Source organism: Panicum hallii, chromosome 3 (assembly GCF_002211085.1).
Source record: "Panicum hallii strain FIL2 chromosome 3, PHallii_v3.1, whole genome shotgun sequence".
NCBI lineage: Eukaryota > Viridiplantae > Streptophyta > Magnoliopsida > Poales > Poaceae > Panicum > Panicum hallii.
The window spans coordinates 13370320-13395607 of record NC_038044.1 but is presented as its reverse complement, the minus strand read 5'-3'; the positions used below and the strand labels follow the sequence as shown (position 1 = coordinate 13395607).

Below are 25288 nucleotides of genomic sequence, written 5' to 3'. Positions count from 1 at the left end.
TGGTTGAGGAGCCGTGTTGAATGGAACCGTTCCATTCCAGTTTCTGAGAATGGAGCCGTTCCATTCTACGTTTGGTAAGAAGAACGGAGCCGTTCCATTTTCTGTTTGGTTGGAGAGTGCGCTAGAGTGGAACCGTTCCATTCTGTGTTTGGTTGGAGAGTCAGGAGAGTGAGGTTACCTCCTCCTTTATTGGGGGTGAGGTTACCACCATACACAAGAAATAGAATATAAACTAAGTTGCAACATGACATAATATGCAATATAATTAACTGAGTTTCAACGTAACATAATATGCAATATAATTAACTGAGTTTGAACATAACATAATAAAAATCATGACATACATGATTTTAAATCAATCAAAATAACACATACATGAGTTCAAATCAACCGAAATAAAACATACATGAGTTCAAATCAACCGAAATTACACATACACGAGTTCAAATCATCCGAAATAAAACATACATGAGTTCAAATCAACCGAAATTACACATACATGAGTTCAAATCATCCGAAATAACACATACATGAGTTCAACTCAACCGAAATAACGCATACATGAGTTCAAATCAACCGAAATAACTAAACTAACAAACATAAGGGCAGCAGCCGCCATGACACAAACAATGACCCATAAGCTAGAAGTTCTCAGCCACGAAACTCGAAAACCACGATAGCTTCCAATACAATCCTATTATACAATTAGAATGGAAATAATATCAGAAATTACAATATGAACTCCACCCTTAAAATGAAGGGGAGATAGGCCTCACACCTTAAAGTAAGGATCCCATCTTGGGTTTCCTGCAATTTTAGCTGGAGTTGATGTCGACGGTGGTGTAATGAAGTCGTTTCGTAGCTCTCCAATAGCGTGCATTACTTTGTTGAAATACCGACTAACAGTTTCACCGGACCTATCAAAATTGGTGCCAACTAACCTATTTCGAATATTGTGACCTACTGTGTTTAAAAACATTGCAACCTGCTGCTCAACACACAAATGTATGGTGTCTTGCAAAAGGCCCCGATCCCTAAAAAGCTTACAAAATCGGAAAAAAGATGCTCTATTAAGTCTAAGCATATTGACACAAGTTACATCATTCTTCCATATCTTATTATTCAGATACTCAATTCTCATTCTATCCCTCTCCTCAATTGGAGCATAGGTAATTGGTTCTACAGGTTCACGCCGTTTTCTTTTTCTAGATTGAATAATCATGGCCATCATCGAAAGTAACGTATACGCTGCAGCTGTGTAAATGAAAAGTTGCTGCTTCTTATCCATCTAAATTATACAGAAACAAGATAAAATCAATAAATTTTTAAGGCATAACAAGTAATCACACAAAGCATATATTCAGTAAGACATAACGTTCTACCTTCCGAGGCGTGCACGCTGCCTTCCAAATTTCTCCTGCGAGCTGCCAAAATCAGAGACAAAGATCAAGACTGTGCACACATAATGCAAGCTTTGGATCAGAAAAAAAATACAGCAAGCTATCTATCAGCAAACATCTATGAGCAGCACAACCAGGACAGGGCGCTTGGGGGGGGGGGGCGCTGCAGGGGCTCCAGCGGCGCGCCGGGGGGGGGGGGGGGGCTCTGGCGGCGCGCCGGGGGGGGGGGGGGTGCTCCGCCGGCGGCGGCGAGGGGGGCTCCAGGCGCGGGCGCGGGCTCCGGCGGCGGCGCGAGGGGGGCTCCAGGCGCGGCGGGGGGGGGGGGGGGCTCCAGGCCGGCCGGCGGCAGATCCACCGCGGCGCGCGCCGGGGGTGGTGGGGGGCTCCAGGCCGGCGCGACAAATCCGCCTGGGCGCGCGACGGGGGGGCTCCAGGGGCGGCGGCGCTCACCTGCGTGCGGGGGGAGACGAGCGGGCGGTGACGGGCAGCGGGACTCCAGCGCTCGCGTCCGCTCGTTTTCACGGAGCGAGCTCGTTCCGAATCTTCACCTAATATTCCTACGCGGGAGCGCTTCCGCTCCGCTCCGCTCCACCGTCCTCCAACCAAATACCTACAAAAATGGAACTGCTCCACTCTGCTCCCCCTCGTTCCCCCAACCAAACATACCATAAATAACTTGGGAAACCTCGGATCGGAATGACAGGTCTAATAACAAAGGCCCATGACACAGACACCCCGGCCGGCATCCGGACCCTGGAAGAGAGGCGGCGCGCGTGGGCGGCTGGCCGCCTGATCGATATGAGCTGCCCGCTGTACGGTGCTCTGCGGCCGGAGATCCTATGGCGGCCCGCAGCCCCCCGTAACAGGTGCTCGAACTTTGGCCGCCGGCTACTACTACTCATCCCCGCAGCACCCACTCCTATGGTGTTTCTTCCGATCAAATGGAGCAAGCCCCCAATGCCTCACCGACAGCACCTCCGCCGCTTCCTCTCATCCGCCACCGCCAGAGCCGCGGCGCCGATCCCAGCGTGGCTCGTCCCGCGGTCTTCCGGCACCTCCGCGCAAAGCGCCCGCATCCGAGAGCTCGGCCGCCTCGGCCGCTTGAGCGAGGCCAGGGAGGTGTTCGACGCCATGCCCTTCCGCGACATCATCGCCTGGAACTCCATGATATTTGCCTACTGCAACAACGGGATGCCCGACGCGGCGAGGTCGCTCGCCGACACGATCTCCGGCGGGAACCTGCGCACGGGCACCATCCTGCTGTCGGGCTACGCGCGCGCCGGGCGCGTGCGCGACGCTCGCAGGGTGTTCGATGAAATGCCCCTGCGGAACACCGTAGCGTGGAACGCCATGGTCACATGCTATGTCCAGAACGGGGACATCACCCTTGCTCGCAGGATGTTCGACGCAATGCCGAGCAGGGATGTATCTTCGTGGAACACGATGCTTACTGGGTACTGCCATAGCCGACAGATGGTGGATGCAAAGAATCTGTTTGAACAGATGCCAGAACGCAACATGGTTTCTTGGACGGTGATGATTTCTGGGTATGTTCTGATTGAGCAGCATGGTAAGGCTTGGGACATATTTCGTATGATGCACTATGAAGGAATGTCACCAGAGCAACCAAACCTTGTCTCTGTGCTTTCAGCTATAAGTAATCTTGGTAATCTCAACATTCTAGAGAGTATCCATGCTTTTGTTCATAAGGCTGGTTTTGAGAGGGATGTGGTAATCAGCACTGCCATACTTAATGCATACACTAGGGGTGTGAGTATGCTTGACACTGCAGTAAAATTCTTTGAAGGTATGACAGAGAGGAATGAGTACACATGGTCAACCATGATCGCTTCACTATCTCAGGGTGGACGAATAGATGATGCTGTTGCTGTCTACCAAAGAGATCCTATTAAGTCTGTTCCTAGTCGAACTGCAATGCTCACAGGCCTTGCTCAATGTGGAAGGATTAACGATGCGAGGATTTTATTCGATCAGATCCCCGAGCCTAATATTGTATCCTGGAATGCCATGATTACTGGGTACATGCAGAATGAAATGGTTGATGAGGCAGAAGGGCTTTTTAACAGGATGCCTTTTAGAAATACAATATCTTGGGCTGGGATGATTGCAGGATATGCACAAAATGGGAGGAGTGAACAAGCTTTGGTTTTGCTCCAGGTGCTCCACCGGAATGGGATGTTACCTAGTCTGTCTAGTTTGACCAGCACCTTCTTTGCTTGTTCGAATATTGAAGCTCTTGAGACAGGAAAGCAGGTGCATTCACTTGCAGTAAAGGCCGGCTGTCAGTTCAATAGCTATGTATGTAATGCGCTGATTACTATGTATGCCAAGTGCAGAAACATAGGTTTTGTGAGACAAATCTTTGATCGTATGACAGTTAAAGATACAGTGTCATATAACTCTTTAATTGCTGCACTTGTACAGAACAATATGTTGGAAGAAGCAAGAGATACATTTGACAATATGCCCAGTCGAGATGTTGTTTCTTGGACTACTATAATATCTGCATACGCACAGGCTGACCAGGGGAATGAGGCAGCAGAGATGTTCAGAAATATGCTTCAGGTGCATGAGTTACCCAATTCACCAATATTAACGATACTTCTTGGCATTGGCGGAAATCTTGGTGCTTCCAAACTTGGACAGCAAATTCACACCGTTGCTGTCAAACTTGGTATGGATTCAGGACTTATAGTGGCTAATGCTCTCATCTCAATGTATTTCAAGTGTGGTTCTGCTGATTCCCTTAAGGTTTTTGACTCAATGGAGGAACAAGACATTTTTACATGGAATACCATTATTACAGGCTATGCTCAACATGGCCTTGGAAGAGAAGCCATCAGGATGTATCAACAAATGGAATCTGCAGGAGTGTTGCCAAACGAGGTCACTTTTGTGGGGCTTTTACATGCATGTAGCCATTCTGGTTTGGTAGATGAAGGGCGTCAGTTTTTCAAATCCATGAGCAGTGATTATGGACTAACTCCTCTGCTGGAGCACTATGCTTGCATGGTGGACCTTCTTGGGCGAGCTGGTGATGTGCAAGGAGCTTTAGAGTTTATTTATGATATGCCTATTGAGCCGGATGCTGTGATCTGGAGTGCTCTTCTTGGGGCATGCAAGATCCACAAGAACGTAGAAATTGGGAGAAGAGCAGCTGAGAAACTTTTCTCTATTGAGCCATCAAATGCTGGCAATTATGTAATGTTGTCAAATATATACTCCTCCCAGGGGATGTGGGATGAAGTTGCGAAGGTACGAAAACTTATGAAAGAACAAGGTGTGAACAAGGAACCTGGTTGTAGCTGGATGCAGATAAAGAACAGAATGCACTCATTTGTCACTGGAGATGAGGAACATGAACAAATTCAAGATATACATGCTACCCTCCGGGAGTTGTACACTTTGTTAAAGGCTACAGGATATGTGCCTGACACAGAATTTGTTCTCCATGACATAGATGAAGAGCAGAAGGAGAGCTCACTTCTGTACCACAGTGAGAAGCTTGCTGTTGCTTATGGCCTTCTTGTTACACCCAAGGGCATGCCCATCCAGATAATGAAGAACCTTAGAATATGTGGTGACTGTCACGCTTTCGTCAAATTTGTTTCCCACGTCACCAAGAGAGAAATTGACATTAGGGATGGGAATCGATTCCATCATTTTAGGAATGGAAATTGTTCATGTGGTGATTTTTGGTGATAAATTATCCCACCACCAACAGGCCCTCTTCACACTATCCCCTCATTCAGGTTTCCTAATCTCTTCACATATGTTTTTATTTCCCTTTAATTTCAATCTGTATATAAATCTTTCCTCACGTCATCCCATATATCAAAGAGGATTTTGCCATGTGATATCCTCAATGACTTACACAAACTTGACTTAAATGATGGGTTGGTACAGTAGAAAATTTGTGCTTGTCCACAGGAAATGTATGCCATGATGTTAATAGGAGGCTGGATTTGTTAGAATTTAGAATCAGGCATGCTTGTATGGAGAAATTTGGTACATAGCTGTGGAGCCTATTTCTTTTTTTGAATGCACGCACTTATGCCATTTTCACCCATTGTTTAGGATCATCTGTCTGTCCTTTCTTCCTGTTGATAGTAATTTTACCTACTCAACATGATAATGCCCAATTATCTTGGTTGGTGTAGCAACATATCAAAGACAAGCATACAATCTTATTTGTTCTGATGCCTTTCGTCAACACTGCAAGGTTCTGGCATCAAAAAAAGAACACTGCAAGGTTCTGATAGAGGGAGGGGTCAAGTTGACCGTGAGGACCTGTGAAGACAGGAAGAGGAAGGGGCAATCCAGTGAGGTATTGAGCAACAATTGTGGAATGGAGTTGAAGCCATCTGCCACCATGACAATATCTGGAATGGAGGTGGCTGGAGCAACACGGTCACACGGACAATGGGTGGAAGACTGAGGGAAGGTTTTGAAGGCAGTCTCATGGCATCGTGCGGTGCCTTATTGGCGGTGATAACCAATGATGACAGGAGCCAGATGGCACTCCCCGGCCAATTTCATGGCAGTAAGGCTGAGCAGGTCAGCGGTATACCCATGCATATCTGCCTTGTTCAATGAAAAAATTGTATCTCTGCTAGCTGTCTTTATTCTTTATTAGAACAAGGGAAAGGAAAGCATTTGCTGCTGCCTATCAACTGCACCTTTTCTATGTTATTTTTTCTTTAAGAAAATATCATCTCAGCCTGAGAATATTGAAGGTGCAACTTTTGTTTCTTTGACTAGGTATATGAAGCATGATGCAGATTCACATGAATCTGAATTAAATTTTTGATTAGTAGGTTCGCTTGTAGATGTACAATGTGGTTTACATATTTTCTTACACATATTATTCTTCTGATAGGCAATAACAGCTTGAAATATGTTCTTTGAGGGTATGACTTTTGCTCGTGCTAATAAGATTTGTCAGGTAGACTCTAGAAAGTTGCTTTTTGTTTTGAGAGTTTTTGCGTCATGTTATTTTATTTTTATAATTTTCAATTTGATAACCGGTGTTGCATGAATTTGAGTAGACCTGAAGACATGGAAGCTCCAGCTTTCCATATGTGGATGGCATAAGAGTGGAAGTTTTTAATTAAGCAAATGCTGTTTATTCATTACATGCAATATTCTCCTAGCTTTATGATTTTAATTGTTGCATTTGTGAATTGTTGTTATTGCTTATTTTCCTTGCAGGTGCAGGCAGATTGAGACAAACTGATGCTTCCACCTTTGCTGGTTCAGTGCAGGAGTAGTCAAGCTGTAGAGGTCGATATGATATCAAAATTGTCAATGCCTCATTGGTAAATTCAACGGCCACCAGCCACCCTGTCATCTGCATTTTTGTTAGGTATGCCAGTGTGAAATTTTCCAAGCTCAGCGTGCATTGACATACTTTAACATGGTCGTATATCACAAACTTCCATATTTGCTGGAACAATTAGGTAACTTCATCTTTTTAGCATAGAGACAAATGAAATCCTAGATAAACTTCCAGTTGCATTGGCCAAAGATGTTGTGGTGCTTGGTTGTATTTTTCTACAATCTTTATGTAGCAGTAATCTTTAGACCATGCCTATTATGTTCCATAGAGGTTCGACATAGAGTTGCTAGTTATCTTTTTCAATGGTGAGACTGCAGGCTGACAGCAGCTGCTAATGGAAAATTGGATAACTCTTTGCATCTTTTCCTACTGCATTTGCCCACACTAGTACACCATTCATCTAGAGGTGAGGATAACACTTCATCTACAGCAATTTTGTTTGCTTTGTGCTTGATAGAACTGAACCACATCTTAAAATTGACATGTTTTCATTTCCATGTCAGGAAGGGTCAATGGCAGTGAGAAGATCTATTAGTCTTATGCATCATGAATGGATAAAGGTATATATCTTCCTGCTACTCGAACTGAACTTTGGGTGTCAGTTGTGGTGAGTTAAAATTTGTTCGGTAAGTTCTGTTTGTTACCCGGCCTTTAGGTTCGGTATTATCCCTGTCCATTTCAGTTCGGTGTTCTGACCTGGTTGTCGAGTTTAGTATTGATCTGAATCCCGCACTGTTCTAGGCTGCTGCCTTTGCTTGTCAAATTACAACCCGGTCACTGTTTTATATTTGTATAAAAAAAACAGATACTGAAACATCCGCACCCACAGATCCTCGCATCTTTTCAGAAGTTTTCAGATCCTCGCATGTCACCCAGGTAACCTTTCGTCCTACCAAGCACCAACCACCAAGTACTGTCGAGCCGCGTCGGTACCGGGGAAAGCGAAAGCAAACCGAGAAGAGAAACCACTCCGCTCCCCCCCAGAACAAAGAAGAAACGCAAGTTGCAGCTCAACTTGGCAGCCGAACAACGGGAGCCCGCCACCTGAGCGCCACCGCACCCGCGGCCGCGCGTAAAGCGACGGCATCCCTCGGCCTCCGGGGCCGAGCGAAAACCGTGGTCGCGGCGTGGGGGCGAGGAACCCGGTGTGAAGAAGAAAAGCTGGGCAATTTGCGAAGCCGCGCACGGCGCACCAACGTGCCCCCCCCCCCCCCCCCCCCGGCCCTCTGGCCTCTGGGCTCCGGGCGGGCGCGGCAACGCAAGTTGCGCTACCGACCCGGCGAGGAGTCAAAGCGCGCGCCCGGTGTTTTTGCTGTAATCCGACGGCGCCTCGCTTTCGTGGCTCGGTTGTCCGCCTCGTCACAGGATTAGCTTCCGATTTGTCCTCCGTGGTCCTGGAAGAAACCTGCGCCTGTGCCGATGGATTGTGCAGGTGGACTGTATACAAACCCAAGGAGCAGAAGCAACGGAACAAGCTCGCTCGCCAAATTGTAGTGAATTGACACTTGCAATGTGGACTTTCCAGATTCCTAAAATTCCTCCTTTTTTTTAGCAGAGAGCGCGGTGCTTTGGCTGACGGCATGATGGTCTTATGTTGTGTGCCGCTTACTGCAAGGTGCGAGCTCGGCCGGGACCAAAAAGGCTAGGGCTTATCTCGATATGTCCTCCCCTTTACTCAACCCAGGGGGAGATGTTTCTCGTACTCTGTCTTCCCTCGCTGATGGTGACACTGGCGAATCGGTTCGACAGACGCAGCGACACGTCACAATGTTGGGAATCGCCTTCAGTTTCCAGAAACTTACCGCATGATACCAGCAACTGCAGGGCTCGAACCACTTTCTAGGGCTCAGAAAACATACCGAGCACGTACAAAGAAGATACTACTATATATGTAAGTGCCTCATTCGAGTGCAAAAAGGAAAGTAGTACATGAACAGCAGTGATATATAGCGATACATCACGAAAACAGCTTGTGATCTTACTTGGCCAATTACACTTCGTACTTGGTTTCTACTACATACACTTGGTAATCGGAGAAACCGTGGGCGGCGGCATGCACATGCACCTGCACGCACGCTACGCCCAAGATCTCCGACAAAAAGAAGAGGGGAACACACGCCACGCTTACAAGATCGCTGTATGGATACTTGCACCATGTTTTGTTTATCCACAGAAGAATGATGCAATTAGAGAAAATGCTAGAATTAACAATAATATTGCTTAATAATGAAGCTGTTCCGAATGGTGCGAGAGGGGCGCCTCGTCGGAGATGGCATCCATCTTGGGCTGGGAGGGGCGCCGGCATGCATGCTCACATCACCAGCTCCGACACCCACCCCAAGTCCGGCCCGTCCTCCTCCGTCACGGGGGGCAGCACCGGCGCCGCTACGAGCGCCGACGCCGCCGCGGCCTTCCTGAAGCTGAGCTCCCGCATTGCGAGCATGAGCTCCTCCACCTCCGCGTCCGCGTCCGACGCCTCGTCGACGGCGTCCAGCCACCTCATCCGCCCCTCGACGGGCGACACCGGCGGCGACTCCCAGAGCGACGCCAGCGTCGACTTGGGCGAGAGCGACAGCGAGCCCCCGTCGTCCTTGGACGCGGCGCGGAGCTCGGCGGCGGCGTGCGCGAAGAAGCAGACGCGGCGCCTGCAGGCGGCGCCCGCGCGGCAGGGGCGGGTGCGGTACCGGGACGGGTGGAGCCACAGCTCGAAGGTGCCGTGCGCGAACGGGCAGCCGCTCCCGCGCGGGCACGCGGCGCCAGGGCGGCGCCGGAAGTCCGGGCAGGGCTCCCCCGCGTAGGCCACGCGGCGCGGGTCCCGGCGGCGCGCGGCCTCGCCCGGGTGCGCGTAGGGGCACGCCGTCCAGTCGTGGCTCCGCGGGCGCACGCACCGCCGCACCTTGAACTCGTACATCATGAACTCGTCGTCCGCCTCCGCATCGGCCTCGGCCTCGGCGGCGTCGCCGTCCCCGGCGTGGCCGGCGGAGAGGTACTCCCCCAGCGCCGCGAGGAGCTGCGGCGGGATGATCTCCAGCGCGGCCGCCTCGGCCCAGCTGCAGGCGGAGCCTCCCAGCGTCGCCGGGTCGAGCATGAGCTGCTCGTAGCTGTGGCTGTGCTCACGGCTCACCATGACTGCCGAGCGAGCGAGGGGGGGGGGGGGGGGGGGGGGGGAGCAGCTGCCGCGGTTGTGCCTTGAGGTAACAGGCGTGGTTCGGGTGGCGCGGGGTTTTATAGGTCGCGTCGCGAGAGCGGAGACGGGCGGGGTCTCCGCGGCCGCTGGGTTGCTGTGCTGGGTGAGCCCGGGCCGGGACGGCATGGCACGGGGGCATGGGCGGTATTGCGGGCTCCGTTGGTCGCCGAGCTCATGCGTGGCGGCGCCCGGGTGGGTTTGGCGCGGCGCGGGGCGGGGGTACGTGGGCGCCCGGTGCGGCTACGTGGAGCGCCCATGAGGCCGCGGCTGCATGTTGCCCGACACGTCGCGGCCCCGGCTCGTCTCGTACGGAAGTTTGTTTTCTCGGCCGGGCGCCGGACGTGTGCGCGCCTGCCCTCTTTGGGTTTCTTTAAAGCCTTTTGCGGCTGACCCGCGGCGGGTTCGCCACGCCATTTCTGGGAGCCGACTAGGCAGGGCGGAGGTCGAGCTGCAACTGCATGCGCTGTAAGCCGCTGCGTGGTCTGGTCCGCAGCTGCGCGGCACGGGACACGCACACGTACACCGCTGCATGCATCACACGGCCACTGTCGGTCGGCTCGGCCCCGAGGGAGGGGAGGCACTTGGACATGGCATCTCTTTGGTTTATCAGAAGAGGAGGGCATGCGCTTCCGTGCGCCTTGAATGCTGCTGGCTGGGTCTGGGTCACGACTCATGAGTGAGTTTCCTCGCCGAGGCGTTCGCGTCAGCTGACTCGGGAGTTTACGAGCCTTCCATGCGGACATTTTCCGCCCGCGGTCCGAGCCTTTCCCCATCGCTGGGATTGCGTTGGGATGGCTGGACGAGCGAGCCTGTCGCGTCCGCCGCAGCCCGCGTGCATCCGTCCGGAGCAGCAGTTTCTCCGGCCACTCTCCAGTGGTTCGCTGCTCTTGCTTGGGGCAAGTACAACGGCGAGACAGCAGCCGTCGACTTGTGTCCACCACATCCAAATCGTCCAACGTGGCCCTTATTTACTGAAGAAAGAGAGAGCAGCCGTCGTCTCGTTCGACTATGGCAGGGGCGCGTGCTCCGATGTGAATCGACGCGTGCTCGCGCCCGTTGTACGACCCGCTGCCGTTCGTCGTCGGCGTCGCGGATCCGATACGCGCGCGGGCGATTTTTCCTTTGCGCGGCAAATCTCGCGCCATTCTTCCCCCCTCAAATCCCCCTCCAAGTACCATTGAAATATCCCCCAAATCCCCTGTCAGCCAACCCTAGCTAAGCGGCAGCAGCCACACCATGCGGCAAGAAGAGAAACGGGCGGCAGCGGCGGCGCAGGAGCTGCTCAGGGCGGAGGCGCTGCAGGAGCGGAGAGCCAAGGCGGCGCAATCCCAGAAGGCATCCTCGTCGGCGTCGGCGATAAAAACGGCGGAGGCGCGGAAGCGGAAGGCCACGGGGAGAGCTGCGGCGGCGGCGGAGCAGATGAGTTCCGGTCGCGCCGCCCATGTGCCGGAGCAGAACGGAGCAAGCGCACCTTCCGCAGCTACTCCTCCGATTTCCTTCACCGACGGGCGACGGGGTAATTTGCCGAAGGGTAACTAAATGTTTTGGTGGCGAGTACCTCTGTCCTCCGAGAAACGATGAACTAGAGAAAATTCTACAACGAATGAGTCCCGTGGCTTTCCTTGATTGTATGCATTGGGTATGGAAAAATTGCATAAAAGGTTAGGAAAATGTTGGAAAGGTATGTTTACCCGTGGAGACATACAAACTCCTACAATGATCCACGTGATCTTCGTATATGTATACTTTTTTACGGTTGGGGCCTATACTGATATTAATATTAATGTGTTGAACAAGTCATCACTGTTCATTGATGCGATAAAAGAAGAAACCTCCAAGAGTGCATTATAATGTAAATGGAACGCAATATGTCATAGGGTACTATCTTGCCGATGGAATATATCCAGAGTGGGCACTTTTTGTGAAGATAATATCAAAACCTCAAACAGAAAAACACAAATTATATGCACGATGCCAAGAAGGACCAAGGAAGGATGTTAAGTGTGCATTTGGCGAGCTGCAATCTCGTTTTAATATCGTTAACCGTCCAGCACGGTTATGGAAATGGAAGGATGTTATCAATATAATGCAAGCTTGTGTTATCCTCCATAATATGATACTTGAAGATGAAACGGAGTTGGTTAGAATTTCATTGGATTTGAATGATAATCCGAGTGCAACCATTGTCCTACCACCGGAAGTGAGTACAAATGATAATCCTAACCTATGCTTTGCACAAGTGCTTAATAGAAACATGGCAATCCGGACTCGTTCTTACACATAGACAGCTCGAGAATGATTTGGTTGAGAATATATAGTAGCGTTATGGGTAAAAGGAAAATTAGAGCTGCATGCGTTAATCAAATTATTACTTTTATGATTATACGGTGTATTCCTAAGAACTTTTTCATATGAATATATATTATATATATATCCTTCTCTAAGAGACTCATGCGAATTATTTGAACATATCATATGCTTTCTCATGTAAGCACTAAAATGGCTATAAAGATTAAATTATGTATTAGATTACCATGATTTACCTATCAAAGAATGGATTAAATATTTTACAGACAACCAAATAGACAGCAGCTGTCTAAACTGTTGTACAAGCTGTCGATTTAACTGTCCATGCGTGAAAAAAAAACAGCGGCCGTCTAAACTGCTGTACTTGCCGGCGCGTCCTTGATGAGGCTCGAGGACGGACCGGACGGCCTGCCGCGTCCGCGCCGCGGGGGTGGGGGGGTTACGACGGAACGCTCGATTCAGGCGCCGCCGGTCCGAGACCGGCAGACTGGAGCGAAACAGCGGCGGGCCGGGCAAGTCGCGGCGCGGCGCCTGCGTCCGCTGATGACGATCGGATAAGACCGCGCCGCCTGCCAAATGGCCAGCACGCGCGGCCGGGGTGGGGGATACTGGATAGGCTCGCGGCTCGCGCGAGGGGTTTCACGTGCGGAGGAGTAAGGACGCACGCACGGGCGGGGCACGGCACGCATGCTCCGCTTGCCGGGATCAAGGCCGGCCGCCGCATTAGCTCACGCGCTTGCCGTGGCCTCTGGGATCTCTCAGCACTCGCGTACTCGTCGAGGGACCATATCCTAATCTCTCTCACGCGTACTCGAGAAAAAGAAAGCAAGTATGATGCTCGCCCTGCAGTTACGTACGGCTCTGCCGCATCGGATTACACGAGATGATGGATTGATGGTCACGGCCGGGCACCTCTTGGTGACATCGGCCGGCGGCGGCGGGGGCGGTGGCCGCGGCAGCCACGCAGGTTGTGGATCGGGCGATCGGCGTGGGCTAGCTGTTGGCGTGTGGCCTGGGAACGCCTCTCGCGTCGCCGCAAGAGACGACGCGCTGCTTCGAGGATCGGAGATGACAGATAACATTACAACACAGTTGGAGTAATACTGCTGTCAGTCAGTCAGTGTAATGTTGAGATGATACCAGAATTGTGAGACGGTTGTAATAAGATAAAGTTGCGAAACACTCAGAAGAAGAAGAAAAGGCATTTTTTTATAGTGCTCCTTGTGTTGCGTTTTCTCAACCATCAGCAGAGTCATGGATCATTTGGTTTAAGAGTGCATGACTTTATTATGTGCTGATGTACCGTGCATATTCCACAAAAAAAGTACAGCTAATGGGCTGGGAACCCAACAACAAACCATACAGCCCAATCATGCATCTCATTCAACGGCCCAGTGCCCACCAAGCACACACATTCCACACAGTCGTAGCGCGCGAGCCCAACCCGTGGCGCTGGCGGCCGTGCCGTGGTGCCAGGCGGTGGGACGCGACGACGGTGACGGTGAGCGGCAGGCGTGGCTCGTCGCAGATCCACGAGGCGAGGGACGGCGACGCACCTCGCGAGTCGCGACCCTGTCTCCGCCCAGCAGCGATGCCGGTGAGGCGGCGGCAGCCGCGGCGACAGGAGACGGGTGCGGCGGAGAGGTACAGGGGGATGGGGATCGCGGCGGCGCTGTTGCGGCCCTGGGACTACCCCACGGCCTGCGGCGAGCTGGCCGCGCTCCTGCGAATCGGGTACGCCGAGATTCCCAAGGCAGCCCAGGCGCTCGTTGCCTCCGACGTGCTGCTCGCGTTGCGCCTCCTTCCCGAGTAAGCCGCTCCCCTCCAATCATGCATCGCCGATGTGCGGATTGCCAAATTTTGTCGGATTACTGCCCGCTGGTGATGGTTTGCTGCTCGGAAAATTTAGCTACCGGCCCCGTAGATATGTGTTGATGATGATTGATCTGCCCAATCGTGTTCCTTTTCATGCTAGCTTGTCCTGGATGCTTATAGCTAGCTTGTTTATCCGCAGAATACACATAATCTCTTTTGTGGCAGTTATAGACCATAGAGATTGTGGACACACAGATCTATATCTGCGCGTCATGCTGCCCCAACCTTCCAATATTCCTCTCATCAATATTGCGGATGATTTCAGCATAATCGTACTTTGATTCTTCACTTCGTAGCTCCCAGCAGAAGTCATTTGTATAGTTGTATGCTGATATTCAAGTACTTCTGGTGTTATTGTTGCTCAAAATGTAGCTGCCCGTAAAGGATGTAATAGGTAGCTTTGACAGGCATGGTTCTGGGATGGTTAATGGACTAGCAATGGTTTGGGTAATGAACTATGAAGAAAAACAATTTAAACAAAGGCAATTTTGATGGCTATTGGACATGTAGAGAAACATTGGGTGTCATCATAGAGGGCCTTACGAAGTATAAATTGGATGAAATTATCATATCAGTTTATGCGTTTTACAACAGGCGAAATTGCCTCCATACAATTATGTTACGGGCCAACGAGATTGTAAAAACACCATCCAAATACTGTATGAAAAAAACCGTTTCATGCTTGTGCACAAGTTCTCCAGGTCATGACTCAGGATTTAATAGTTTCCCCTCCCTCGTTTTAATCTGTATTGTTTCTGTCAGTGGCTCAGTGCTTTAAATTGCTTTTGATCGATGCCTCTGACGTTTATATATTATGATATGTACTTACACTGACTCTTTGCTCCATTTTTTCACTGGAAAATTTGGAGCTGCCTGTGCTTCCAAAGCTCACACTCATGTAATTTCCAATAAGTTGTTAGATGGTTATGTACATATACAGGCTAATTTCATGTTTCATAAAGCTTAAAAATGCATAGAACTTAGTGTGTTGTCTTAAGTTAAACTACATTATTCGTTCCGATGCACATTTATTCTTACTAGTATGTATATTTTTCACTCGACCACATTTCTCGATGGGATTGCTACAGAATACTCTGTATTAACTGGTTCTTTTCCAATAGTGTGCAGACAGGGTATGCACTAAGCGCAGCTAACACTCTTCTCCAGGCGGTAGAAGTTGCCCTACCAAAGCAAAAGAAGGCACAGGCTGTTTCAGAGTTCAAGCACTCTGTTATTGCACATAAAAGGCGTGCGAGAGTTCAACAAAATTCAGGTACGTAATAGGTTCATTTTCCATGGTGCAACTGCATCAATGTAACCCCTGTTTGGTGTGAACGTAATATTAGTTTTTGGACATATTTGATGAGTGGGAACCTACTGTGCCTGCTGTGTATTTTCTTCTCTGCTGCAGTACTATAGATGCCATACTCACATGCCATGTTGTTAATTTATTATTCCATGTTCTGACTTCAGAAATTTGTTATTCCATATTCTGTGAACTTACTGCGGAACTGACTCCACAAAACTATAAAGTTTAGCTTAAGTAAAATCTTATAAATGGTATCTCTACGTATCTTCACCCTTCAGTTGTCCAAATGTCCTTCACTCATTTGTGACTAAAAGGATCAGAGCTTGACCATTTCTAAGTAACTAGTTGCCTTAAAATGCAGCCTCCTTTGAAGATTTAGGAGGGTGAACTTTCAAGTCAGTAATCAGTACGTCCTGTTACAAGTCACTGCGATGTGTTATTTACTTATTTTTAACCCCTTTGACAGGTTTACCACACATACCACATGATGTACTTGTTCATATCTTCACTTTTCTTGACATGCATTCTTTGGTGGCAACGGGTCTTGTCTGCTGGTATTTTTTTTTGTCTTCTCTGCAACTTCTTTCAAAACATACTAGTTTCTTGTTTATCACACTTTTGTCTTCCCTAGAAGGTCTTGGAATTCGGCTGCAAATGACAACAACCTGTGGAAGATGCATTACTCCCTTTTCTTTGGTCTCTGCCGTTTGAGATGCAACAGCATTCCTGTATCTGGTGTACAGAAAAGTCGTGATCTTGTTCAAAGTAGCATTGACTCGGTGTCCATTGATCCAAATTTTTGGTGGAAAGAGTCCTTCCACAGTAAATATGCAGGTAGCAGTGGTATTCCTCTTTTTGCATACTATTCAATACAACCAGACTGCACAATTTCCATTGTTATCCTCTAAATAGGGGTGGATTGCATATTATTGCAGAATGTGCGTCATGGAAATTTGCATCAAATAGAGCACTATGTGGGCAATGCAGATCAGTTATTTGGCTAAGCAACCTGACATGTGCTGCTCCACACCATTGCCCTAGGAATGGAAGAGATGAAGTAAAATTGCGACCTCTGTTACCTGATACAGTAAGTTGTCTAACTACTAGTATGTGGTTTGGACCTACCAGGCTAGCACACTGCACATACATCATAGCTTTGTCCAATTGCGACACTGTTAACTGTAGTCTTTTTGAATCAGCCATACAATTTTATCCACGTAACATAACTTGTTTGCCGTTTCACTGCGGCTGTATACAGTATACGCTGAACCTTACTCGACCTTGTCCTGGACCAGGTTGCTAAATACATATTGCACCATGATGACCTAGCAGCTTCATCATCATCCGAAAGTGATGACACAGATGATTCCGACTACGAGAATGGGCACCCAAGATTTTGGACATTTTAAGACAAAATAAAATTTGGACTGTGGCAGTTATGTCTTCACTTTCTGTTATTTTGCTGTATGTAGTGTACCTCCTGTTGTAGTAGTTGCAAGCTTTCATAATCCTATAAGATGACTCGTAAGTGAAAATTACACATTGTAAAGTAATCACATCGTGTGTGGTGACCTTACCCAAAAAATGGGAAATTAAATTCGTGGGCGCCTGTGAAAAATCACAATGGCCAGACTGTTTTCAGCATAAATGCACCCAGATTGTGCAATCGAGTCGAAACCAAAGCTACCAAAAAGGCATAAATGGAAGCTCGAGGGAGACATAAATAACCAAGAACCATTCCATCATAGCCTAAGTCTGGCCATGCAAGACACTTTAGGAACCAACCACATGGAGCAGGAGGGATGTTAAAACATGGAAGTTTCAGATTGGAATAATTTAGCACATCGCAACTACTGACCACACCAGAACACGTTCGTTCATCTAAGTATTTACCACCACATGGAGACATGGAATTACAACGATACTTCAAAACCAACATGTAGTGATTGACAGATATGATGAATCAGTGCACAGACCATCCTCTGATTCTACTCTTCTAATGCAGTTTCTTGTCTTTTGACGGACACTTCGGAATCTTTGATAGGCATTTCTCTTCGAAGATAGCGTAGTACTTCTTCAGCTCAACCATGGCCTTCTCTCCAAAAGCATCAACCTTATCCTCATACTTCTCATACAAGACGGGCACAGTGTACAAAACCATAAAGACTGCATACAAGAAAGAGGGTGAGCGTTGCTGAAAGGTGTACTCATTGGAAGAACTGTTAATAAAAAAAGCAATCACCTATGTAGAACAAGGTGAGGAAATTGCAGCAGCTCCCAAGAACAGAAAGGATCCACAGTCCTGCAATCACCTGCCAATAGAAAGAAGCAAATTATATGCATTAAGCAAGAATTGCCATTAATTAACAAAAGCCTAAACAGAACAAAATCCAGCCAGTTAACATACAATCAGAAACTTCTTCAGGTCATGGCCTTGACCGATCTCCCTCAAGGTAGCAAAGCCCCTGTTGATCTCGTATCTCAGTGAACGCGCAACATTCACTGCCAGGTCCTCTGGGATCTTCACCTCAGGGATGTTAGGAGGAGACCTAAACAGACATTGCAAACATGTCACATTCCAAGCACTATGCTAATCAATTACAAGTCAACAGGTGATATATGCTCTTAAAGTATGAAGTCCAAATGAAAATAATACTAGCTGTAACCACACAGAACAAAGGTGCGGATGCTAGTTCAACACGTAAGCTGTGTTAACCTATCATTAATAGCATAAATATGATTTTAAGGTGAAGAACAGAAGGAGTTTTAAGGGATCCCACTAACTCACTTGTTGATGAAAGTGGTGGCATTCGACCAGAGGAACAGGATGGCCAGGGTGAGGATGAGGCAGTGGCACAGCAGGGTGAGTAGGTGGTAATCCATGACCTCAAACAGCAGCCAGATGGCAGTTGCGCCAGCAAGCACACCACCAGAAATCCTCTTGTTCCTCCATAGAAACAGATCGGCAGCTGCAAGCATGATCCCAAGCACATCAGAACAAAGCCCCAAATAAACAATTGGGAACAATGCTCGCCAGCAAACAAACAAAGAAAGAATCTCAGGGTTTAGGCGTGACGCATGCTGATGCAAGCTTTACAGGATCACTTCGATTCAGGTCTAGAAGCAAATCCTATAGGTAGTAATCTGATCACATCGCGGAGACAATGCCGCATAAACTTGGCCCAAACCACAGCGGATCGGGAGTCGGGACGTTTTCCACACGCTAAAGATCCCTCCCCAAAAAACTTCTCCGCGCAGAAGAACTAATGCTTTCCACAAGTGAAGCAAACCACAACGCGGCTGGATCTATATAAACCAAACAGGCAAAAAAAAAACCCACTAGTGGAGATCGGGGTCCGGGGAAGAGCGCTGAGGTCCGGGCTTACGCTTGCCGCCGCCGAGGACGGAGTGGACGGGCTTCTCGCGGCCGAAGAGGCTGTAGATCTTGGCCTTCACTGCGGCCGTCGCCGACGAGCGCTCGTCGTCCGAGTCCGACGACGACGACGAGGAGCCGCCCCCGTGGCCGTGGAGCTTGTCCGAGATCTTCTCCAGCACCGACTCCTCCTTGTGCTGCTCCGCCATGGCCACCGCTCGCTCGCACCCTCCCGTTCCCCCCTCGCTCTCCGGACGCGTACGAGCAACACCAGCAACAAGCTCCTGCCTGCTTTTCGCTTCTCTCACTCCCCCCACCGTGCTCGGGCGGCGTCCTTTATGCGCGGCGCGGCGCGATCTCGGCCGTCGGTTCGATCCCGCCGGGCCGTGTGATTCGTCCTGCGTTAATCTAGCGTCATTTATTCGCGCGGTTACGTGCCAACGTAATGCCGCGCGCGTCCCCACGGCGACGGAGTTGGACCGGCCCACCTGTGAGCGAGCGTAGGGTGGATGAATCGGTGGACCCGGGGTAGCGCCTCTCCACGCCGTCACGCCCCCCCCCCCCCACATTGCCTGCGTGGGGCCCGCCGGGGTGGAGATCGCGAGGGCGACACGGCGACGTGACGACACGTGGCGTGCCAGGACTTCCGCTGGCATCCGGGCGCAGCGGAGGGGTCGGGGGCGTGGGCCAAGACGAGGGGGGCGCTCTCTCTCGCAGAAGCTTCTGGGCGTGGGCTTGGCCTGTTCTTGCGGGCCAAGTCCATCTTAGCTTGCTTTTGTAGTCAAGCAAATGGACTCTTTTGGTCCTTGTTTTCTTATTATCAAAGGTATTTTTTTGGTGTCTTTTAGGCTAAGGAAACGAGAATTTCCTTCTGTTGACTACGGATCAAAAAGAAAAAAAGTCAGTAGCACAACCTTTTTTGAACAGTTAAGGAACGTGAGTGGAAAAGCAATCGGGCAGAAGCACAAAGGTCAAATCGATTGCAAAAGGCTACCATGTTGTCAAGAAACGGCTAACGTCAATCTCAATATCTGTACTTGGGTAGCTCTATGTTCGGATCATGTCGGGTGGTTTGAACTAACATGTAAATGCCCAACCAAGAACTTGATGCAAGAGTGGTTCGTGTTTCATATTTTGGACTAACAAAGGGCTCTTTTGAGCGTATTGCAAATGATCTAACAAAATCCAAGAGAAGAATTGTCTTCTCCTAAGAAAAGGGTGCTGCACATTTTTCGATTATGGCGCCCACGCACACTCGCTAAGCGTCAGGTTCCACAAGAAGTTTTGAAAGTCTACAACAAGGTCGTTGTAGTATAGTGGTGAGTATTCCCGCCTGTCACGCGGGCGACCCGGGTTCGATCCCCGGCAACGGCGTTTTTTTTTGTCTTAGATTTTTTAGTTTGTATTCTCTGCGGTCAGCGATCAGCCGTTGGCTATTGCAGTTTGACCATAGTACGTGTGCTGCAGCCTGCACTGCTGCAAGTTTAAGTTTGCTGTTGCATCCGCTTCAGGTTTACTTATTCAATGGTGAAAGATGAGGTCGTTGTTAGTTGTTTGTAGCTACTTCTATTTCTTAGTGTTTGCATCTTAATTATTACACGTCGTTACTTATAGATTTTGGTTGGCAATTCAAAAGAGCAACTACCGTAAAAGTCTCTAAATCAGACCCTCCAAATGCTAATGAATATTTATTTATTTATTTTTTAGGACTTTCAAATTTGCTTCAACATCAGGATGGAGGAGCGAATTTGGAGGTCTCGTCAAGATAGATGGTTTAATAGAGGATTTGTTGGAGTGCATATTTTTTGTTTAACCCTCTAAACTTGAGATAGAGGCTGTCTAAAGGATTTGTTGGAGTTGCTCTTAGTAATTTAGTAATGTAAAAACCTCTATTCTTTGATATTGGATAGCTGCACTCCTACCAAAGTTTGAACTTTGGAGGAAAGAAAAATATACTCAACTTTGTAAACAACAACTACAGATTATGATCGTATAGCTGATACGATCATTTTGTTCTAAGCGTATAGGGTAGAAAATATCTTTTGGGGATAGATGTATATATACTTGCCTACCGTGTATGTCACTTTCTCATTTAGTGGTCAGTCTAACAAAATCCAAACTAATGGACTTTCTGACTATATTTCTGTATGAAATTTAATTATCTTACTTAGAAAAGGAGATCCAAATATCCTATGCGGATTATTGCATTTTTGGAGGAAAATACATATTCATCAATAGAATGATTTGTTACTATTACTTGTAATAGTGCAAAACTTGGAATCACCTTTAGACTTTCGGCCATCAATGCTACCCCATGATGGATGACACACATTGTAGTGTAGGTTCTCTAGTGAAGTAGGATTGTGGCACTAAGCTTGTGCATATATGAGAGCCCACATTGTAGTGGAGAAATCCTTTCGAAAGGTCCAAATAGATTAGAGATAGGAGTACTCTAGTGTTTCCGTATAAAAGAGGTCATCCTCTCCTTTATCACTCTCTACACCGTCATCATAATTTTAAAGGAACAGAAGATGATAAAATTATCCAACACAAATGTGGTGCTGGGGCAAGATTTGACATAATGAGTAAGGTATGGTATGTACTCTTATCTAGCAGCAAATTATGTGTGTTTAATTGTCCTTTTCTTCCAATGTCAAGTTTAAGCAAAGGGTTGAGGAGTTTATTTGAGTCTTGACAGTCTTGGCATACTAAACATTAATTTTGTGGCTATCAAAAAAATGAATGAGTGTAGTATTTTCTCCCTCCTACGTTGCATGCTCACGTGAGAAACCCTATCCCCTATGCCGACATTAAAAAACCATATCCCCGGTCCCATTCATGTCACTCAAATCTCTCTCAATTTGCATGTCGCACCCCATTAAAGATTTACTTGTCATCTGCTAATAGCGCCGCTGTCAGATGGCCGAATACCACACCCACATAATCCAGAACCTCCTCCTCCTTCCCCTCACCCCCTACACCAACATTAAAACCCCTAGTTCACCTTCCCTTCATTCATATATCTCTCTCGATTCGCCCCCGCTTTCCTTTGGAAGATTGCCTGTTGTCCAACTGCATCACCATCTTCAGGTGCTCAAATGTCATGCCGACGAGGATCCCGTCTCCTCCTCCTCCTACTCTATCTCCGGACCAAGATTGGAATCAAAGGGATTATGGGGGAGGAACGAGGGGGTGAGTTGGGAGCTCGAGAAGAGTTGAAGGAGCACGTTGAGAGAAGCTCTAGCGTCGGCGGCGACTACTGGTAAGAAAATTGCTTCCTCCTTTTTTCATCTCTTCCTATCCCTCTAGATCTAGATTTGGATCTAAGAGATTAGGGGAAAGGGGTAGAAACAAAGATAGCAGGAGAGGGGTCGAAGAGTCAAGAGGAACACGAAGGAGCGCATCGATGATGATGGCTACCGGTAAGAACATCGCCTCCTCTTCCTTCCTTTTCTTTTTGCCTTTCATTTTTCTCGAAAAAACTTTCCATCAATTTCCAGTGCACTACCCTATTAGTTTTGGAGAAAAAAATATTTTAGAATTTTGTAGAACAATAATTATATAAAGTAAATTGGTGGGAATGATGTGCTTGCGGTGCAAAAGTATAGAGGGGAAAAGAAAAGGAGTGCACATATATATATATATATGTAGAGTAATTAGGACCTCAACATCTCTCTCCATCCAAAAATGACGCGTCCGGAGCGGTTCATCGTTTTAGCTCCCGCTAGCCTTGTTCTTCCTTTTCCTTTAGAGTGTTCAGCACTTGAGCCCCTGTAGATGCCTTCTGTCTCTTATCTCAAGTTCTCAACCTATTCCATGGACCAAAGTCAATCGCTCTATCTGTATGTGCCATCCTGTACGGGGAGTAGTGGTTGCTGTCTTCCTGTCGTACCCGGCTCTTTGCCTCTGCCGGTACTGCACAACACCAAAAATCAGCAATGCTTATCGCCGCCTACCACGATTTTCAAACAAGAACGCGCCCGTTTCCATTCACTGCCGCCGCTCGGTTGCAGCCCACCATCCGCACGGCCCGCAGCAGCCACACTCCATCCGCAGCAGCCCGTGCGCCGGCTGCTGGAGGGCCCAACGCGCATCGCTCCGTCCGCGAGGCGGCAGCGGAGACAGAGCAGAGCAGAGCAGAGAGGAAACTCACGCGTTCCCCGCCATCTCCCACCCGGCCACTCTCCACTCCACCACCCCAGGCAGCCAAGCCGCGGCGGAAAACCAGAGCAGAGAGCGCGCTGCACCCGCCCAGCCCCCCCGCCATTACTCCGATTCCCCTTCCCGGCTTCTCCTCCTTCCCCGGCAATTAATGCCGCCAACAACCAGATCCAGCCCCCGGAAACCTAAGCCCCGCAAACAAATACCCTCTTCCCATTCTGCCCCTCCCCCGCGCGTCATGCCATTCCGCCCCACGATCGCGCCCCCGCCGCCGCCGCAGCCGACGACGTGGGCGAGCACGGAGCCATGTCCTTCCTCGACCCGCTCGCCTCGCTCGGGCTCGGGTACGCCATCGCCATCGCGCTCGGCTTCCTCGTGCTCCTCGCCTCGGTGCTGCTCGCCTCCTACTTCTGCCTCCGCCGCGGGGCCGGCGAGGGGTTCGGCGCCGGCGGCCTCGGCGTGGGAGGATCCGCGCGGCACGCCGCGTCCTCCGCCTCCAGCTCGGGCCACATCTCCATCACCGTGCCCCGTGTCGTCTTCGTGGCCGAGGACTACGACTCCCCGGGGTCCTCCTCCCGCGGCGCCGCCGCCGCGGCCTCGCCCGTCGGCCTCGACCCGGCCGTCATAGCGACGTACCCGAGGGTGCCCTTCTCCAGGGCCGCGCTGGGGGCGGACGCCGAGGCCGCCTGCTCCATCTGCCTCTGCGAGTACCGCGAGGGCGAGATGCTGCGGGTGATGCCCGAGTGCAAGCACAGGTTCCACCTCACGTGCCTCGACGCGTGGCTGCGCCGGAGCGCGTCGTGCCCCGTCTGCCGCTCCTCGCCAATCCCCACTCCCGTCTCCACCCCGCTCTCAACCCCGCTGTCGGAGCTCGTCCCGCTGTCCCAGTACGCTGCTGACCGTCGCCGGAGCAGGTGATGGAGGTTGTTGCTGCCTATCAACGTTGGGACGCCGATCTGATTGTTTCATTTCTTTCGACAGGTTTGGGTGATTCACGGGTGATGCTTAGCATATTTGAACTGTTGGGTTAGAGAGCTACCATAACTTATAGAAAGTTTTGCTTGGTAGCAGTGAATTGTTGGACCAAGGAAGACAAGCAGTGTACATACATTGTTCTCCCGTTCTAAATTTTAATATAGCTTCTATCTAGCGAGGTTACCTGTGGTCCTATAGAGTTGTATGTGCAATATCAGTCTCTGAATTATCTTTATTCCATTTATATGAATTATATTGCAGTGTACATTCTTGTATGTCAGCTGTCTTGTTTTGTAGCAAGAATGTGAAAGAACCTGCTGCTTAGTTCTCACGAAATGTGGGAGTACTGCTGTGCAAGCAAGATTCTAGCATCTAAATGGAAATTCTATATTGTAAGGGAAGGAGATCATTCTTCAATAGAATTCTTAGTTGTTGAGATATTTCTGGGTCTTGAGATACTTCTGACACCGGCCTGTCTGATAATTTGGAGCACTGGATTTTGCAGTCACAACTGAATCAGTGCTCAACAAGATCATTAACTTTTGAGGAAGGTAATCACATTTGAGATAATCATTTTGTGCAGATTCCTCCTTAAACTTCCATCTGTAACTATGTCCCTGACTCCCTTCTATTTGAGTCGTACCATTATATCTATTACTGAAACTCTGTCTTTCTATTTCAATTTGTCCATCCTATTGACTAGCCTGAATTTTCAAATGCTATCCTTGGTAGGTTGAATTACTCATGTTTTCTCCCTGATTCTTAAATCTCTGGCTGAACAATTTCATTTTTGTATATGAATGTTGCTCCTTTCTCTTGTCTTTTGGTTTCTGGGATATTAGTAAACCAACTGCAACTAGCTGATATCATGACATGATAAATGCATACGTATAGCTTTGGTTGCTAGTTGCAGACTTGGACAACTGCCAAATGAATAATGAACCTAGTATTGTACTGTAGTACAGTGATCCCTTGGTGTTCTTCATTTGCCATCTGTCACCATTCAACAATGTGGAGTCATGGTGACGCTCCCATTCCTTTTATTTGTTTCTTTACCTTTTCAGGGATGGGGGGCCCATATATACCAAGTTGCTTCTCTATAATTACTATGTGTGGGGGTAATTAATACGTGTAGGTAGCACATGTTGATGCCATTTCAAGTTAATTCTGTGTAATGTGATCATGTGGGATTGAGCACCAATGAATCATACTAAATAAATTGCTGACGTGATACCCCTGTATCTACTATTCTACTATGTCTGTTGTGTTCTATTTGAACCAGCAACTTTCTGCAGGGAAAAGGCTGTCTTTGAAGTAACAAGTATGTTTTGTCAGAACTTGT

At 48.9% G+C, this 25288-nt stretch overlaps 5 protein-coding genes, 1 long non-coding RNA gene and 1 other non-coding gene across 25 annotated transcripts; 4 read left to right on the top strand and 3 right to left on the bottom strand.

The window, feature by feature from the left end:
- Positions 1-682: 682 nt before the first annotated feature.
- Positions 683-1893, bottom strand: LOC112887272. The gene is made up of 3 exons (XR_003227542.1): positions 1851-1893; positions 779-1424; positions 683-694 (listed from the first exon to the last, which is right to left on the bottom strand). It is a non-coding gene; the product is annotated as an uncharacterized LOC112887272 (long non-coding RNA).
- A 231-nt stretch (positions 1894-2124) lies between these two features.
- Positions 2125-8638, top strand: LOC112887589 (pentatricopeptide repeat-containing protein At4g14050, mitochondrial-like). 19 transcript variants are annotated; one of them, XM_025953804.1, is made up of 6 exons: positions 2126-5173; positions 5644-5978; positions 6633-6786; positions 7077-7165; positions 7263-7319; positions 8315-8638. In XM_025953804.1, exon 1 carries the CDS (start codon positions 2199-2201, stop codon positions 5121-5123), a length of 2925 nt encoding a protein of 974 aa, XP_025809589.1. In that variant the 5' UTR covers positions 2126-2198; the 3' UTR covers positions 5124-5173; positions 5644-5978; positions 6633-6786; positions 7077-7165; positions 7263-7319; positions 8315-8638. The 19 variants fall into 19 exon arrangements, with proteins under 19 accessions (XP_025809584.1, XP_025809589.1, XP_025809590.1 ...); XM_025953805.1 differs by having other exon boundaries at positions 8312-8583; XM_025953797.1 differs by lacking the exon at positions 8315-8638 and adding an exon at positions 7636-7972.
- Positions 8639-8737: 99 nt separating this feature from the next.
- LOC112887591 (zinc finger CCCH domain-containing protein 37-like) lies at positions 8738-9894 on the bottom strand. Its single transcript, XM_025953814.1, has one exon. The coding sequence runs from the start codon at positions 9884-9886 to the stop codon at positions 9071-9073; it is 816 nt and encodes a 271-aa protein (XP_025809599.1). The 5' UTR covers positions 9887-9894; the 3' UTR covers positions 8738-9070.
- Positions 9895-13707: 3813 nt separating this feature from the next.
- On the top strand, positions 13708-17061 carry LOC112886981 (F-box protein At5g52880). Its single transcript, XM_025953042.1, has 6 exons — positions 13708-14062; positions 15250-15401; positions 15904-15991; positions 16072-16271; positions 16373-16524; positions 16733-17061. The coding sequence occupies exons 1-6, from the start codon at positions 13845-13847 to the stop codon at positions 16844-16846; spliced, it is 924 nt and encodes a 307-aa protein (XP_025808827.1). The 5' UTR covers positions 13708-13844; the 3' UTR covers positions 16847-17061.
- Positions 17062-17161: 100 nt separating this feature from the next.
- LOC112886983 (reticulon-like protein B1) lies at positions 17162-19144 on the bottom strand. Its single transcript, XM_025953043.1, has 5 exons — positions 18824-19144; positions 18226-18406; positions 17845-17986; positions 17680-17749; positions 17162-17603 (listed from the first exon to the last, which is right to left on the bottom strand). Exons 1-5 carry the CDS (start codon positions 19017-19019, stop codon positions 17434-17436), a joined length of 759 nt encoding a protein of 252 aa, XP_025808828.1. The 5' UTR covers positions 19020-19144; the 3' UTR covers positions 17162-17433.
- A 968-nt stretch (positions 19145-20112) lies between these two features.
- On the top strand, positions 20113-20184 carry TRNAD-GUC. The gene has a single exon. It is a non-coding gene; the product is annotated as a tRNA-Asp (tRNA).
- A 2861-nt stretch (positions 20185-23045) lies between these two features.
- LOC112884940 (RING-H2 finger protein ATL67-like) lies at positions 23046-24242 on the top strand. Its single transcript, XM_025950587.1, has 2 exons — positions 23046-23885; positions 23953-24242. Exons 1-2 carry the CDS (start codon positions 23278-23280, stop codon positions 23960-23962), a joined length of 618 nt encoding a protein of 205 aa, XP_025806372.1. The 5' UTR covers positions 23046-23277; the 3' UTR covers positions 23963-24242.
- Positions 24243-25288: the final 1046 nt, after the last annotated feature.

Bases quoted from the DNA above. Each gene is read 5' to 3' on its own strand.
- LOC112887589 (XM_025953809.1), top strand. From the start codon at position 2,199: ATGAGCTGCCCGCTGTACGGTGCTCTGCGGCCGGAGATCCTATGGCGG.
- LOC112884940 (XM_025950587.1), top strand. From the start codon at position 23,278: ATGTCCTTCCTCGACCCGCTCGCCTCGCTCGGGCTCGGGTACGCCATC.
- LOC112886983 (XM_025953043.1), bottom strand. From the start codon at position 19,019: ATGGCGGAGCAGCACAAGGAGGAGTCGGTGCTGGAGAAGATCTCGGAC. The intron at 17,750-17,844 runs GTATGTTAACTG...TTCTATTGGCAG, and splicing joins ACCTGAAGAAGTTTCTGATT to GTGATTGCAGGACTGTGGAT. The intron at 17,604-17,679 runs GTGATTGCTTTT...TCTTGTATGCAG, and splicing joins CCTCACCTTGTTCTACATAG to TCTTTATGGTTTTGTACACT.
- LOC112887591 (XM_025953814.1), bottom strand. From the start codon at position 9,886: ATGGTGAGCCGTGAGCACAGCCACAGCTACGAGCAGCTCATGCTCGAC.
- LOC112886981 (XM_025953042.1), top strand. From the start codon at position 13,845: ATGCCGGTGAGGCGGCGGCAGCCGCGGCGACAGGAGACGGGTGCGGCG. The intron at 14,063-15,249 runs GTAAGCCGCTCC...CTTTTCCAATAG, and splicing joins GCGTTGCGCCTCCTTCCCGA to TGTGCAGACAGGGTATGCAC. The intron at 16,525-16,732 runs GTAAGTTGTCTA...GTCCTGGACCAG, and splicing joins GACCTCTGTTACCTGATACA to GTTGCTAAATACATATTGCA.